This window comes from Aptenodytes patagonicus, chromosome 4 (assembly GCF_965638725.1).
Source record: "Aptenodytes patagonicus chromosome 4, bAptPat1.pri.cur, whole genome shotgun sequence".
NCBI lineage: Eukaryota > Metazoa > Chordata > Aves > Sphenisciformes > Spheniscidae > Aptenodytes > Aptenodytes patagonicus.
In genome coordinates, this window is record NC_134952.1 from 63,747,267 (window position 1) to 63,761,802 (window position 14,536).

The 14,536-nt window shown below is 43.8% G+C and overlaps 1 protein-coding gene across 5 annotated transcripts in view; it reads right to left on the minus strand.

Moving 5' to 3' along the window:
- ADGRL3 (adhesion G protein-coupled receptor L3) overlaps positions 1 to 14,536 on the minus strand; it is a 512,006-nt gene that overhangs the window by 207,881 nt on the left and 289,589 nt on the right. For all 5 annotated transcript variants that reach the window (XM_076336963.1, XM_076336965.1, XM_076336964.1 and 2 more), the window contains one exon: positions 8,462 to 8,571. In XM_076336963.1, coding sequence (XP_076193078.1) covers positions 8,462 to 8,571 — 110 coding nt within the window. The remainder of the gene's footprint in view (positions 1 to 8,461; positions 8,572 to 14,536) is intronic.

Below are 14,536 nucleotides of genomic sequence, written 5' to 3' on the forward strand. Positions count from 1 at the left end.
CTCAGCACTTAGTTTTCTTCCCCTTCTTGAAAACTATGCACACACCTATGCAGATAGCTCAGCCTCCAGGTTCGCAAAGCCCCGTAATATCAGGTTATTTTAATTAAGGGTGCTTTCCAACTGGCTGTTGCATAGCTGCACTCTCCCCACAAACGCATGGTGAAAGGAGACTGCTTCGTTTCTGCCTCCGCAGATAAAGAACCAACAAGCAGAACTGGGAATTTCAGCTAATACAAAAAAGGGCATTTTGGCCACAATGCCCAGGAAATTCTATGCTTTGGAAGAAAGGCAATTTGTCAGCAGGATACAAAGTAAAGATTCTTTGCTCAGAAATAATCATAATGGGTAGTTAAGTCTGGTGGGGGTTTTTTGTTTGGGGTTTTTTGTTTGTTTGTTTTTTAATTATTGTTCCTAGCCCATGCACGCAAATCATTTATTTAACTAAATGAAAAGAAGGATGCCTGGCTTCAGCAGGAAATTCACTCATTACTGACCAAAGTGCCAACAGCCGGGTTTAACCCCTTGAGAACGCTTGCCATTTTCACTGGTGGGCCCCAGGGGACCAAGTTCTCTTGGGAAAAGAAAAACACCAAAAACCCAGAGTGAAAGAAAACTGGAGAAGCCGCAAGTCCATTTGTTTAACAAAACACAGCACTGCTCTCGGTGGGCAAACACTGCTTCTCAACCGATAGGGAAGGCGGCAAGAAAACACACACAGGGAAAGCCTGGAGGCCACGTAATGGTGTTACAGCACTCCAGAAATAATTAAGAACCGTATTCCTGGGAAAAGTGGTCTCATTAAATTGTTTTCAGTTTGCAATTTTCTCACAGCTTCTCCCCCCTTTCCCTTTCCACCAGTAATCTTGGAGCAATGAAAATATCAGTTTGCTTTCTAGTGCTTGTATTCTCTTAAAAATGTCATTATTCAATTATCTGTCTATTCACGGGCCCTAAGGTCCAGCAGAGCAGATATTGTGAGCCTTCATTTAATGTTTTTAAATGCACTTCAGTCCACTTGTGATACAATAAAACTTTATTGAATTCTGTTCCCACATCACACTTACCATCTCTCACTTTTATTGATATCTGAGCCCATCTACTCTTCTGTCAGCAATAAAAGGAATATTTCTAGCAAAGAAATGACCTTTCCTTCCATCAATACAGCAATTGGGAAATGTGATTTCAGGTTCCATGTTTAAAAAGAAAAAAGTTTTAAGAAAAGAAAAGATGAACCATGCTCAAGCACTGTTTTCCTTCCCCTTGTTAGCATTAAGAAGCAGAGAAGTCACCAAAGATATTTGGTGCCTTCGTAACATTTATTAGCCCGTTTACCCAGAAGAACGGAAAGGAAGGACCATTCATCCTTCCTTGGAATCCATGAACATTTTTCCCTTGCAGGGAACAGCCCTTTGAATAGATCTCCCTATTAAATGCTGATGGAAGACTTGTCACCTGGGTGCAAGGCAAGTCATCATCACAGTGGGATATGTGTGCTGGTTTTGGCTGGGATACAGTTAATTTTCTTCACAGCAGCTAGTATGGGGCTATGTTTTGAATCTGTGCTGAAAACAGTGTTGATAACACAGGGACGTTTTAGCTGTTGCTGAGCAGTGCTTACACAGAGTCAAGGCCTTTTCTGCTTCTCACAACACCCCACCAGCGAGTAGGCTGGGGGTGCACAAGAAGTTGGGAGGGGGCACAGCTGGGACAGCTGACCCCAACTGATCAAAGAGGTATTCCACACCATATGACGTCATGCTCAGCATATAAAGCTGGGGGAAGAAGGAAGGGGGAGACATTCGGAGTGATGGCGTTTGTCTTCCCAAGTAACCGTTACACGTGATGGAGCCCTGCTTTCCTGGAGATGGCTGAACACCTGCCTGCCGGTGGGAAGTAGTGAATGAATTCCTTCATTTGCTTTGCTTGTGTGTGTGGCTTTTGCTTTACCTATTAAACTGTCTAGATCTCAACCCATAGGTTTTCTTACTTTTACTCTTCTGATTCTCTCCCCCATCCCACTGGGGAGGAGTGAGCGAGCGGCTGTGTGGTGCTTAGTTCCTGGCAGTCTTTTTTGGCACTCAACGTGGGGCTCGAAGCGTTTGAGATAACAACAGGTTTCACTGGAATATGCTAGACTGAATTTATAGCTGCTGTTGCTATTTAGCTATTAATTGGCAGGCTCCTGTGCTTGCCACGGGGCTTGCTTGCCTCACTGTGTAGTAGAGTCTAGTGTTCGTTAGTGACTGCTTTTTGCTTTCGGTGCTTGCTGTACTCTGCTGTGCCTGGGAACATTTTGATAACAGCAATGGCCATGCGCCTGGGCTGGCAGATGGCCAGGGCATCATTGCTGTTTCTGTGCTGCTGTTCTGGACAGGCTGGAACTCCAGCGTGAACTCAAGTCGAAGGGACTGTGACCTGTGGATGAGTCCACGCGGGAGCAGGACACCCCAAAGCATCTGTGGCCGTGAATAAGTCCACATCAGTGCAGGTACATCTTGAAGCATCTGTGGCCATGGCTGTGCCTGTGCTGCAGCAGGTATAGCTCTGAAGGGATTGCAGCCCAAGGATAAGTCACCCATGATTTGAATTGCATGTTATGGGAATTACTATAGCAGGAATCACCTGAACCAGCAGAGGACAAGCCTTACAAGAAGCAGTGCAAGTTCAGCAGTGACCCGACCTGAGCTGGCTTTGGTGCCAAATAACTCCACGCAACACACAACCTCTCCTGTCCTGAGTGACCACCATAAAGGATGGAGCCCAAAATCATGGACTAAATGAACTCAGTGGACATTTTGTGGACATTTTATGGACATTTTACAAGGGTGGACCATAGACTGAGGGAATGATATCTGTGTCTTATATCAAAGGATGGGAAGGGTGGTGGTGGTTAATGAGGATGTATTGGATAGTGTGGGACCTGAGCATGATGTAAATGGTATGAAATAAGGGGTGGACAATGTGCTGGTTTTGACTGAGATAGCCCATACTAGAAAATTGACTCTATGTTTTGGATTTGTGCTGAAAACAGTGTTGATAATACTGGGATGTTTTCGTTACTGCTAGGCAGTGCTTACACAGAGTCAAGGCCTTTTCTGCTTCTCACAACAACCCACCAGAGAGCAGGCTGGGGGTGCACAAGAAGTTGGGAGGGGACACGGCTGGGACAGCTAACCCCCACTGACCAAAGGGATATTCCACACCATATGACATCATGCTCAGCATATAAAGTCGGGGGAAGAAGAAGGAAGGGGGGGATGTTTGGAGTGATGGCGTTTGTCTTCCCAAGTAACTGTTACACGTGATGGAGCCCTGCTTTCCTGGAGATGGCTGAACACCTGCCTGCCCATGGGAAGTAGTGAATGAATTCCTTCATTTGCTTTGCTTGCGTGTGTGGCTTTTGCTTTACTTATTAAACTGTCTTTATCTCAACCCACAAGTTCTCACTTTCACCCTTCTGATTCTCTCCCCCATCTCACCAGGGGTTAGTGAGCAAGTGGCTGTGTGGTGCTTAGTGGCCAGCTGGGGTTAAATCACAATAGATATGGCATGCTCGAGGCACCTGTCTCACTCCCTCCTGCTGCTGCCATCCTTTCCATCAGTGCAGCAATGGGCTTGTCCTTGTTGAGCCCCCACCTTTTTTCCACTTTGTCCTGCCCTATATCTTAAATTTTCCAAGTCTCTATTAAAAAACAGACTGTTTCTGAAGGACAACAGTACACAAGTTATTCTGTGAACTCCAAAACCTAGAACCTAAGGGAATTGAGAGCTCAGGAAAAACTGAAGGTAAATTTGACTCAGCTAGGTAAATCCTCTTTCCAACACCACGCTGGATCCTCAGGAGCCTGAATGGTTGTCTCTAGGAGGAAATGAACAGAAAAAGCACTCCAAAATACCTCTGCACTTTCAACTTGCACCTTTTTCAAAACCAGAATAAAATCTAAATGCAGACAATCCCTAAATTTTGGTCAAAGCCAGTGGGAGATAGTTGCTCACATGTTGGAAAAATCTCTCCCTGTTCTGACTTGGGGTATCACCCAAGAAGGGCAGCGCCACTGCCATGGCCCACAGAGCACACGTGCTCGGGAGAGCAAAGGGAAGGAGGCTCATCAGGCTCGAGTGAGTTGTTCTTTCTCTTCATCCATCTCAGAAATACATGCAGGACTACTAAAACATGGCTGGTTTGAGCTGTGAAGTGTTACGTGCATACAAAGGCTGTATTTGCATAGGGGAAACCAAGATGTTGGTTCGGATTTATCAGATTATCAGCAGAAAATCTGGCTGCTTACAATGACAACTAGCTCAGCAGCTCTCCCACCACCACTGGTCTTGCAAAATTGGACACTCTTGCTTGTCACCAGTCTCGTGTACAGCATTGGATAAATCGCTCATCTTGTTTCTGCGCTGGCTCATGAGTAAAATGGTAAGTCCTTTAGCACACTACAAAGGTGAAATAAGAAAAATTACACTCCTAGATATACTGGCACCATGACAACGGGACTGTACAAGCACCAGAAGAAGATATTGAAGTGTTTCTGCAATGAGAGTGTTGACCTAGCTTCATAAAACCACCTCCACCACTGCTGTTCCCATTACCCATTTAACACTGCCCTGTAAAGGGAGAAGGGGAGAGGGAAGGGATGCACGAGGAAACAAGAGTACTGGATCAAAGGGACCCTCACAAAGTGAGGTTTCTCATACTTACACACAGCGTAATGCAGCCTAAAATGCAGTTTCAGACATCTCTCTGCATCATGCCATGTGTCCACAGCCCTGGCAACAGCAAACTGCAGGTCTGCAGTAGTACATATTTAATAGAAAACCATGGAAAAGCTTTCTTGGTCAGTAATGATTAAAAGAAAATTCAGTTTAAGAAAATTGGAGTACTAATTTCAGTATTTAAAGTATTTAAGGCAGTATTTAAAGCAGGTGTCAGAAATAAACACCACATGCCAACGCCTGCTTTGAGAAAGAAAAAATTAATTTGGTGACTTTTTCTGATATCAGAAAAATAGTACAACTGATGCCACTGAAGCCTGTCAATTTAGGCCTGGTATCTTTTCACCTGCTGAAATCACCTGCTTTTCACTTGCTTTTCATTGTCTATCCCAGCCGAAACCAGGACAGAGGGTAACAAAAAAAGTCCAGAGGTCCTTGGAATGACTGTCCATTTTTGTAGACAGCATCTGCCATCACATAAACCGACTACAGGATCAGGAAAACGAGGAGAGGACCGGGCTATCTGCGTAATCATCTGTTGTCTTCCCCACATGTCGAGAATAACTGCAGCCTTACGAAACTCTCCTTGTCAGGGGTATCTCTAGTGAACACACAGGAATGCGGTGTGGAAGGTAATATAAAGGACATTTTAAAATATATGAGCTACTGAAGTTAGAAGAGGGTTTTTCTTCCTCCTCCTGAGAGGAAAGAGGGATGCTTTCCTCTTGAAAATGATACGAGTTAGTAGTGGAAGAGTTAAAAAAAAAAAAAAATCGCAAGAGGAGCAGGCTACCCAATGGAGTTTTAAATCTTCTGTAATTTTTCTCTGAGGGAGCATATACACTAGCACTATATTGAGCACAAGTGCCTAAGGTCAGTCCTAACAACATCTGTTAAAGATGACTCCTAAACACTGCTCTCTTGAGACACACACATGCTCCCCTCTGCTGCTGAGCCAGCGCTTGGGTAAACTGTCTCTCTCCGTCCATAAGGAATAATTTGAAACCATAAGGAGTAACCTATCCAACCAGATGAAGCAAGCTGGAATTGCACACAAGTACAAGTGCCTGCTGAAATATTAATTCCTTTGTTATGCAACTGCTGTGTTTCTGTAGGAGATGGCCATATGGCAGACACTGCCATTCACCAAGGGCTCGGTGCACGAAGCCACCGAGGAAATGTCAGCGGCCGAGGAAGGGTTTTTCCCAGCACTGAGAAGCGCTGGGGAGCCCGTAGAGCCCACTCCCCTCCTCTAGCAAAGCATCACGCAAGGCAGCTGGGTGTGGGTAGCAATGCTGAGAAAGCTGGACCTGAAAGGACTTGGGCAACAGCCCAAATTCGACTAGAGGGGCTGAACCATGTGGACTCGGTGACAATTACCCAAGGGACCAACTGACCACAGCAAACAGCAGAGGCATCACTAAGGGCATCGACGGGGAAACAGATTCCATCCACCAGGTGTAGCTTTTGTCCAACCATACCCTTGCTGACTTCCTCGTCCAGAGCTGACACCTTCCCCATCCCTTGGATGGCTTTCACTCATGGGGCATTCCTGGGGTCCAGGCAAGGAACATCTGCAGAGCTGAACTGACCGTTTTCAGAGGGAAGAAATGAAGGCAGTAACAAAGCCAGGCAGAGACTGAGGTAGGAGAAGAATAAAAAGGAGCTCTAGGTTTCCCACTCCATGTCTGCACATGAAGGGACACAGTTTGCCTGAACGCAACCAACTTCCCTGGTGCTACACTGAATAACAACACATGAAGATTTGACCCAAAATTTCCTAGGCAATGCAGAACAACCAGCCCAGGAGATGGAATCCCATTTTACAATGTGCTTGCCCCTCGTTCCCCCCCATAACTCTACTCACAGAGGCACTATATTTGATTCATAAACAAACAGAGGAAACAGCCATCGAAGCTACTAACTTAACTGCAAAGGTAGCGTGGCTTGTTGTCGTTGTTGTTTTCCTCTCCATATTCAGATCATTAAAACATATTCAGTCCTTACTGTACATTTTGTACTGAGCAACCTCTCACAAGAGTTATTTTACATCTTGTACATAGGGCCGATTAACACCTTGGGGCATAATATTCACATATTACCTTTCTCACAAGGCACTACTATTCCTCTTTGTTTTATATGCAACAAAGGCTATGGAGGGGTACAAGGTAATGACTACGGCTTTACCAGCCCAGTCTCAGGAGGGAACGGCATACCTTATGCAAATCACAAATCACAAGAAAATACAACCTGCTATGATAAGTAGAAACCAATCTCCCCTCACCCTCCTCACACACAGTGAATGAAAGACCTCATTTAGAGTAGAATAACTCCAAAATGGTAATTTGGTATGAGCTCACTAGGGCAGACCCTAAGCCCCTGATGTCACTCTTTCCATGGGTTTAACAGCTCACCCCATTAAAAATATTCCATCACTGCATTTAGAAGCTTCACATTTTTGTTTAGAAAAATCAAATATGGACACGCCGAGCCTGCCACCAGCAGAGAGACAGAGTCCCTCAGCAGAGAGGGTATCCTTTGCTTAGAGAGGTGTGGTCTTAGCTGCATTCCTCACCTTGCAGTTTCACAACAAGCAAAACCCCTCACAGCCTTTCCACGTCACAGCGGCAGGCAGGCGGCCACCTCCTGCATGACAGACAGGGACCACCTGAGGGCTTGTAAGTTCTTGCTTCCCCTCCGGACAGTGTGCCTGTCATTTCTCAGCCACGTTTGCTCTCCTGCAGCCCATGCTCAAGGCAACGAAGAAGATGCTCTTAGTCCTTGAGCCAATTCCTGGGTTTCAGCAAATTGAGGTCTCCTGCTGCTCTCTCAATACAACTCTGTAGCTTGAAAGCGTCCATTCCCATACCTGCTTTATTGTTTTGAGAGGTGTGCTATGAGTTTTGGCCTACTCAAACTGAAAACCTAGAAACAGTGCTGTTATTCACCACTCAGCCCTTTACTCAGCCCTTTTATTAGCCCAGCTAATAAAAAGTGCACTCCTAGTATTACTGTTATTTCTTTTTTGAGGTATGCCATTTTTGATAGTAGGACCGTAACTGCATCTAACAAATTTGGTTTCTACAGAAAGCAAATTCTGAGGTATGCTTAATTTTTTGTAGCTCTGACATTTCCCGTTCGGTGCATATTGCTGTAATCCCAGATGACTGTCTTTCTACCCTCAAAAATTCAGGCTAAATGGCTTGCCTGTAATTTGCCGTCATAACTTTGGAAGCTTATAAATTAGTATTTTCTACCATCAAACATCAAATTTCCCAAAATATTAGCTTTCTACCTCCTCGGCGATACAACACTGTATTTTAGGCACTTATCAAATGTCACCAGTTACATGGACGTAGGTCAGTTGAAGCACGCTGCTATACGATTACAAGCATAAAACTCTGGAAAGAGAAGCTATAAGCTAGCAATAGTGCTTCATTCTTCTGGTCTGCTTTCACTAACAGGGCTTCCCAAGTGTTTTCCAAAAGGTGATATGTCACTGTTACACTGTACAACAAGGAAAACATGGGGCACTATTAGGATATTTTTAACCTAAGCACAAACCTTGCACAGGGGACAATTTTTCATATCTTGTCAGCTCAGTCTCATATGACGCATGTAGTTTATCACTGAGTGTTTACTTGCCCTCGGGCAACAAGAGACAAGCTCAAGGCTGGCCCAGTCTCCACAATAAATCAGATCTCTATTAAAGAAACAAATGCAAATATATCAAGATACATACTGTAAGGGACACATTCATACTGCACTTCCAGGTACTTGTACGTCCCAGGGCAAGGGTCTGGAAACACATCAGGCCCAGCGACAACTGCGCATTGGGTCCGATTACTGCATCTGAAAAGCAAGAAAAAAAGAGAGTCAGAAAACAGTCCAGACAGAAGGACAGGTCAAGACGTTGAGCAGCCCCTCCAGTATCAACAGGAGTGAAGATGCAGAAGCCAGGACTTTAGCATCAGCTGGGGGAGCTCACCAGAGAGCATGCAAAGGTTGATAGCAAACACCGATGTCTTCATCAGCTTATTGCCAAAAGAGAAGAGGCATGGTGGCACAACCTCTTCCCCTCCAAGCAGTTCCTACAGCACCAGGAGATATTTCTTTAAAACCAAACTGAGAGGAAGATTTTTAAAAAAATGATTACAGGTACACAGTCCTCTAATTCTTGAAACCCAAACTCCATCACAGTGACCTCAACTAACCTTAAATACCAGCACCCCCACCAAACAAAATACAAAGACTAAACCAACAACATTTGTGGCAAAAATAATCATTGCATACTTTATAGCAGGCATAACAAATATGTTTTACAAAATATTTATAAAGTGTTCCCACAAAAACAATCATCTTGAATAATGCTGTTTAATGCAAAGCAAAGACTAGAAACAGCAACACTTGAATGGAAAAAAAAAAAAATCACCAAATAAGCTGTCTAAAACCCAAAATAGTAGTTTTTCATACACAGCCAACAAACTTGCATTAGTTATAAATGGCTAAGTTTTATTCAATCATTCTGCCCAGCACAGATGCATCTCCTGAGACGATGTATTTTTTCCAAAAGCAAATGTTGTTTTCACTGAAGACCTTGCCATACAACCGCACAGAGAAGGAAGTGACCTTGCCTGCTGCAGCAAGCATCTTTCAGGTTAAAAGCACACACACAGAGACAGGTTGGGCCCTGTGAGTTGCTTTCCCTGTGGCACATATGACTCATGTCCATGGGTGACTGATTTGTGCATGTGTGGAAACCCACGTTTGCCTCTGCTTTCGTGGTACAAGCACCTCTATGTACAACTTTTGTGTATTCTGGGGATGCAAAAACCCTTAGCAAACAGCGGTTCTACAGAGAAAAATCCTCTGCTTGTTTGGGGGGGAAGGGGAGAGAGGGAGAGGGAGAATTAGTCTTTGATTTTTATGCTTTTGCACACCAGAAAGAGACCTCCTAAGGGTTAGACCACTGCATTTACTTTCTCTAAGATGCTGCCTCCTATGATGTGACATGGGACCCGACACTCCTATTCTTCTGGCAGAAGCCGTGACATCCAGCGCAGAACTCAGGTCTGCAGTGGAAATGCTTCATGTTTACCTGGGGCTATAGTTTGTCAGCCTTAATGAGAATTTTATTTGAGCCCATAAATTAAAATTGATTCATTAGTGCTTGCCTTAAGCGCCATAATTTCTTTAATTTTATGGAAGGATTAATAAGAGCTGATATGCTTGCTCATCGGTCTGTTTTGCTGGATAACAGATAATCCAGAGGGCTGGGACGTTCTCATGTTTTCTAGTTGAAAGGCGACAGTTATCACAGCAAGTGACTAGTTTTATCATATACACAGAAAAACAACTTTATTAACAAAAAGGGTAACTCTGTTATCCTCACCCTTGCTACTTACAGACAGGTGGCTTGGCTGGAATATCACAGGTAGCTTGGACCATGCAAGTGGGCAGTCTTCCAGGAGAGGCTTTGAACATCAACCAAAATTTCACTTTCAACATAAATCCTTTACTGGGCTCAATGTGCCTTTCAAAAAGCAATTGCACTGGCCTAATCAATAGTCTCTCTGGCTGTAGGGACAGCCCTGGCCACGTTACATAGAATAAGAGCAATGGATCAAAAAGAAATTTCAAAATCACGAGTCAGGATCCAAAATTATGAGGAATTGGAAGTGGGGGGAGGAACAGACACATTTAGGGTTCATCTGCGCGTGTTTTCTTTCTTTTTGTCTGTAAGAAAGCATTTGCTTTGAATGGCCAAGAGTTTCCTTGCAGCCATTTCTTTTTTATGCAAGAACTTGGGACACAAAAACCAGAAGCAAAAACATGCAACCTAGAAAGCTCCAGGTTCATAACCAGTATTTCAAAACTTGGTTTGGAAGTCGAAGGCTGTGAACACCAGCTTTAACCTCCCCAAATGCATGCTGCCTTCTGGGACATCACTGAAGACAGTAAAAGCACCATGAGTGGGGAACACAGGGTACTGGTACGGGCTTTTCCCCCTAACTCTAGCAAGTCCTGAAGCCCCCTTGCACATCCCTGGATTGGGGGATGGCAAAGCACTGAGCCTACCAAGCACAGAAACTTGAAAAGGCGGCGAGATCAAATTGTCAGTGCCATCTCGGGAGGGAAACAACAGAAAACCAAATGAAAAACTCCCAAATACTATGTGGTGTCAGTACCTCACACAATTTGCAAAAAAGGGCTCATACAAAAAACAACCCACCAAAACCAGAAAAAAACTCAACCTCCTCTCTTTTTCACACTCATTTTATATGGGTAGCAAAACTGTGTCTGGCACTTGGCATTTCGAGTTTCCTTTTATCAACCCAGGGTGAAACATGCAGGTTCCCATTCCAGCACACTTAAGGGATGAGGGCAATTTGGACTAAAAACCTTAGAAAAAACCCTAATACCTGTTCAACCAACTATTACTGTCAGACATCAGGCTATGAAAATTTTAAGGGGAGAAAGAGGTAAAAAACACTCATCATTAAAGCTCTGGTTGCTGTGGTTTTGCTCATACTTTTTTCCCCACTTTCACAACAGCTTCTTGGTCCCTTTAGTTTTGTCATATTTCTTTCCAGACAGATTAAAGGCCCAGGTGACACTAAGTGACACATAAGAAGTGACATAGAAAAGGAGATGTGTAAAACAAGATGCATCTGTAGCCTTGAAAAGGGAGGGGAAAAAAACATGTAATCGTGTCTTACTCCATTCCCAGCAAACCAGCCCATGAGCTCTTCTTTGTAAGTCACGGGATTATACATTGAATCTTGGGATTTCTTGGTGCTTGGGTCTTAGTAATACTTGCTCCAAACTCCTGCGAGACGTGAGGCTCAGTGCTGGGTATTGACCTTTCCAGTCAATGCAACAAGGATCCCTTGTTTTTATTTTGGGTTTTTTGGGTTTGGGTTTTTTTTTTCCTCCTTTCTTGAAGGAAGACCTTTACTAACTACTGGAGTTACAATTAGCAGTGAGAACCAGCACTGCATCAGCTAAGGTATAATTCTGTCTCTTCTATAGGGCAATCGCAGAAACACTACCCAGGTCCCTTAGCTTTACGCTAGAAACGGCAGCTCTGCATCCTGCTAGATTCCCCTCCAACAGGGCAGGAACCGTTTGCATCACTGGCTCTAGCATAACTGTACTCCAGAAAACTACAGTCACCTTTTTTACACCCATCTATACCTCTTATTACCGCCTTTTGACAAGCGTGTCTTATTTCTAGCACTGATTCATCAGCTCCTTCAAATGAAACTACTTCTCTTTGCCCTGCATTGCCCTCATGCCGCAACTTTCCTGAGTGACCCCTGGCCTCTCGGGGTATTTCCTCATTCTCCATATGCTCTGACATCAAGTAAACAGGAGAACTGTGGGAGGAATTTGTGAATTTTGGGGACCAGATAGACAATTTTATGCCTATTAAAAAAGCAGCTTCCATTTTATTAGTTTGTACAACATGTTAAGGCAAATGTTCTGGAGACACAGAAGAATTAAAGGAGCCCCTCAAGTGGTTTTAGTTCCTTTTATTGCCATTTATCATGAAATCTGACAAGGAATTTATAGCCATCCTGTTGTTTGGGGGTTGGTTTGTTTTATTTTGAAGTCCTTATTTCTACTTGCAATCATTCCTCTCTCCCTGTTGCTCCCTGAAGTGCAAGGTGGGCACGTGAAGATAGAGCCTGCTTCTCAGAGACCCTGTACATCTCGGGCCACCTCTGTAATTGCTGCTGGGATTTGTGGACACTTTGCCTGGACCAAGAGTGTCCACACAGCTCACCAGAAATAACTCACTGTACTGCGACAGCATTCAGGCTAGCAAGGCAAAAAGCCTGCTGCATCTTCCATTTTGCAAGATACAGAAAATGTGACTACAGAGGAACTCGGGCACTGGCAAAACGCTTGCGTTGATACAAAGTGTGCTCAATGAAAAGGCCAGTAACTCACATGCACTTTGCCAAGGCTCAGATGCCTACCAAGACCAGCCAAGAGATCAGAAACCAAAGCATAACCCCGAGATCTGCATTTTCACCCTGACTTGAGACGCTGACGGCAACATACATTCCTGTACATTCAGAAAAAGAGAAAATCAGTCCGAGGTACTCAGCAGCCTTTAAGCATCCGGGAGCTCATAAACAGAAGCTCACGTTATTCACATATATATTTTGGAGAGGAAAAACTACCTCCTGGGAAAAGTATAAAATTGTCCCAGTCACAAGAAAAAAAAAAAAAGAAAAAAGAAAAAAAGGAGTTCTTTATGCCTTCTTTCCAGCTACATTTATTCCCACTTATTAAGGCACCTGTTTTGTCTTTCAGATGTGGAAAAATATTTATCCTAGAAGAGAGGTGTCAATCCAGTGTAACACATACACTGTAACAGAAAACATGGAGTATTATTGCAGAACTTCTCCCAGTTCCAGTGGAAAATGACTTTCAAGAGTTTTAATGTGAAACAGTAATAATAATTCATGTGGCATTTGTTTTGCATTTATAGCAGTGGGACTGAAGGAAGCATTTGAGTTCAGAACCAGCTGCAGGGCTCAACTCTGCTTGCAACTCTCGGTTCAGACTTAAAAACAAAAAAACAAACAAACAAACAAAAAAACAAACAAAAAAACCACCACCACCAAAACTTCATTTCCCTTCAGCAAACTTCCCTTCCTTCTCCCTGGCAACATTTTTATGATTTTTAAGTGACAAGGTCGTCTTGTGATAGTGAGGCAGAAACACTTTAAGACATAAACAGCTGCTTATTCCTGCTCTGACATATTTGATTTTTTCCAATGCTGACATTGTTGATATATTTACCAAAAGAGAAAGAACAGAAAAAATAATAGTTTGGCAGGTGATGTTTATTTTCAGCCTTTCCAGAAACTTTAATAGCACAGACATGTCAACAGCATCAGGCTAAACATGTCTGGGGCGATATGTTTGCCAGAACAAAAATGCAAAGACAGCACAAAATAAAAGATCAATTCCATACAAAAGCCTTTCAGCATTAATCATCACAGGCACAATACCAGTAAGTCCTCCAGCTCCCCATCCAGGTGGGGACCATTTGCCCCAGACAAGAAAAATAGGTGCCAAAACCACGAGGGCAAGCACCTGTTGTGCTAGGGATGCCAGAAGAGCAACCAGAAATCCGTGCACAGGTCTACAACAAGCCTAGAGGCTCAAACATCCATTTCATCCCCAACACACCCTCTTTCTCATGGTCCTTATCCTCTAGAGACAAGCCTTTCTGAGGTGGAGCAACGCCTTCTGTGACACCGTGGCCAGGAGCTCCTGTGAACAGGGTGTACTGGAAACCACTACAAATGAGGAAGCCACCCGCTCCCTCTGAATCTGCAATCAGACTGTCAGAGTCCAGGGCTAGGCTCTTAAATACCTTGAAGATCGGAAAATTTCAGGCTACGTGACCATGAACTTCGATTAGTACAGAAAACACTGAGCTGCCATATCCATCCCTTGCTGCTGCTAACAAAGCCTGCTCATAGCTGGTGCTACCCTCCACCTACAGCAACTTCTAACAAGGGATTCTTAATGTCCATGTGTGCCGACCAAACTGGCTCACCTGCATTCATGATCACTGGTCACCAAAAAACAAAGATACTCTTTCCTTCTCTCCTCAACTGAAACACCTACTTTACATAGACTTTATTTTTTTCTGCAAAGACAAGGCAGCCATCATGCCTAGGCACGCTAATATAGCCAAGACATCAATATCTAAGCCTCTTTCTCAAGATCTGTTATACTTTTCTAATGGTTTTACAGTAAGAGACAGACTTAATTCATTATCCTTCATGGC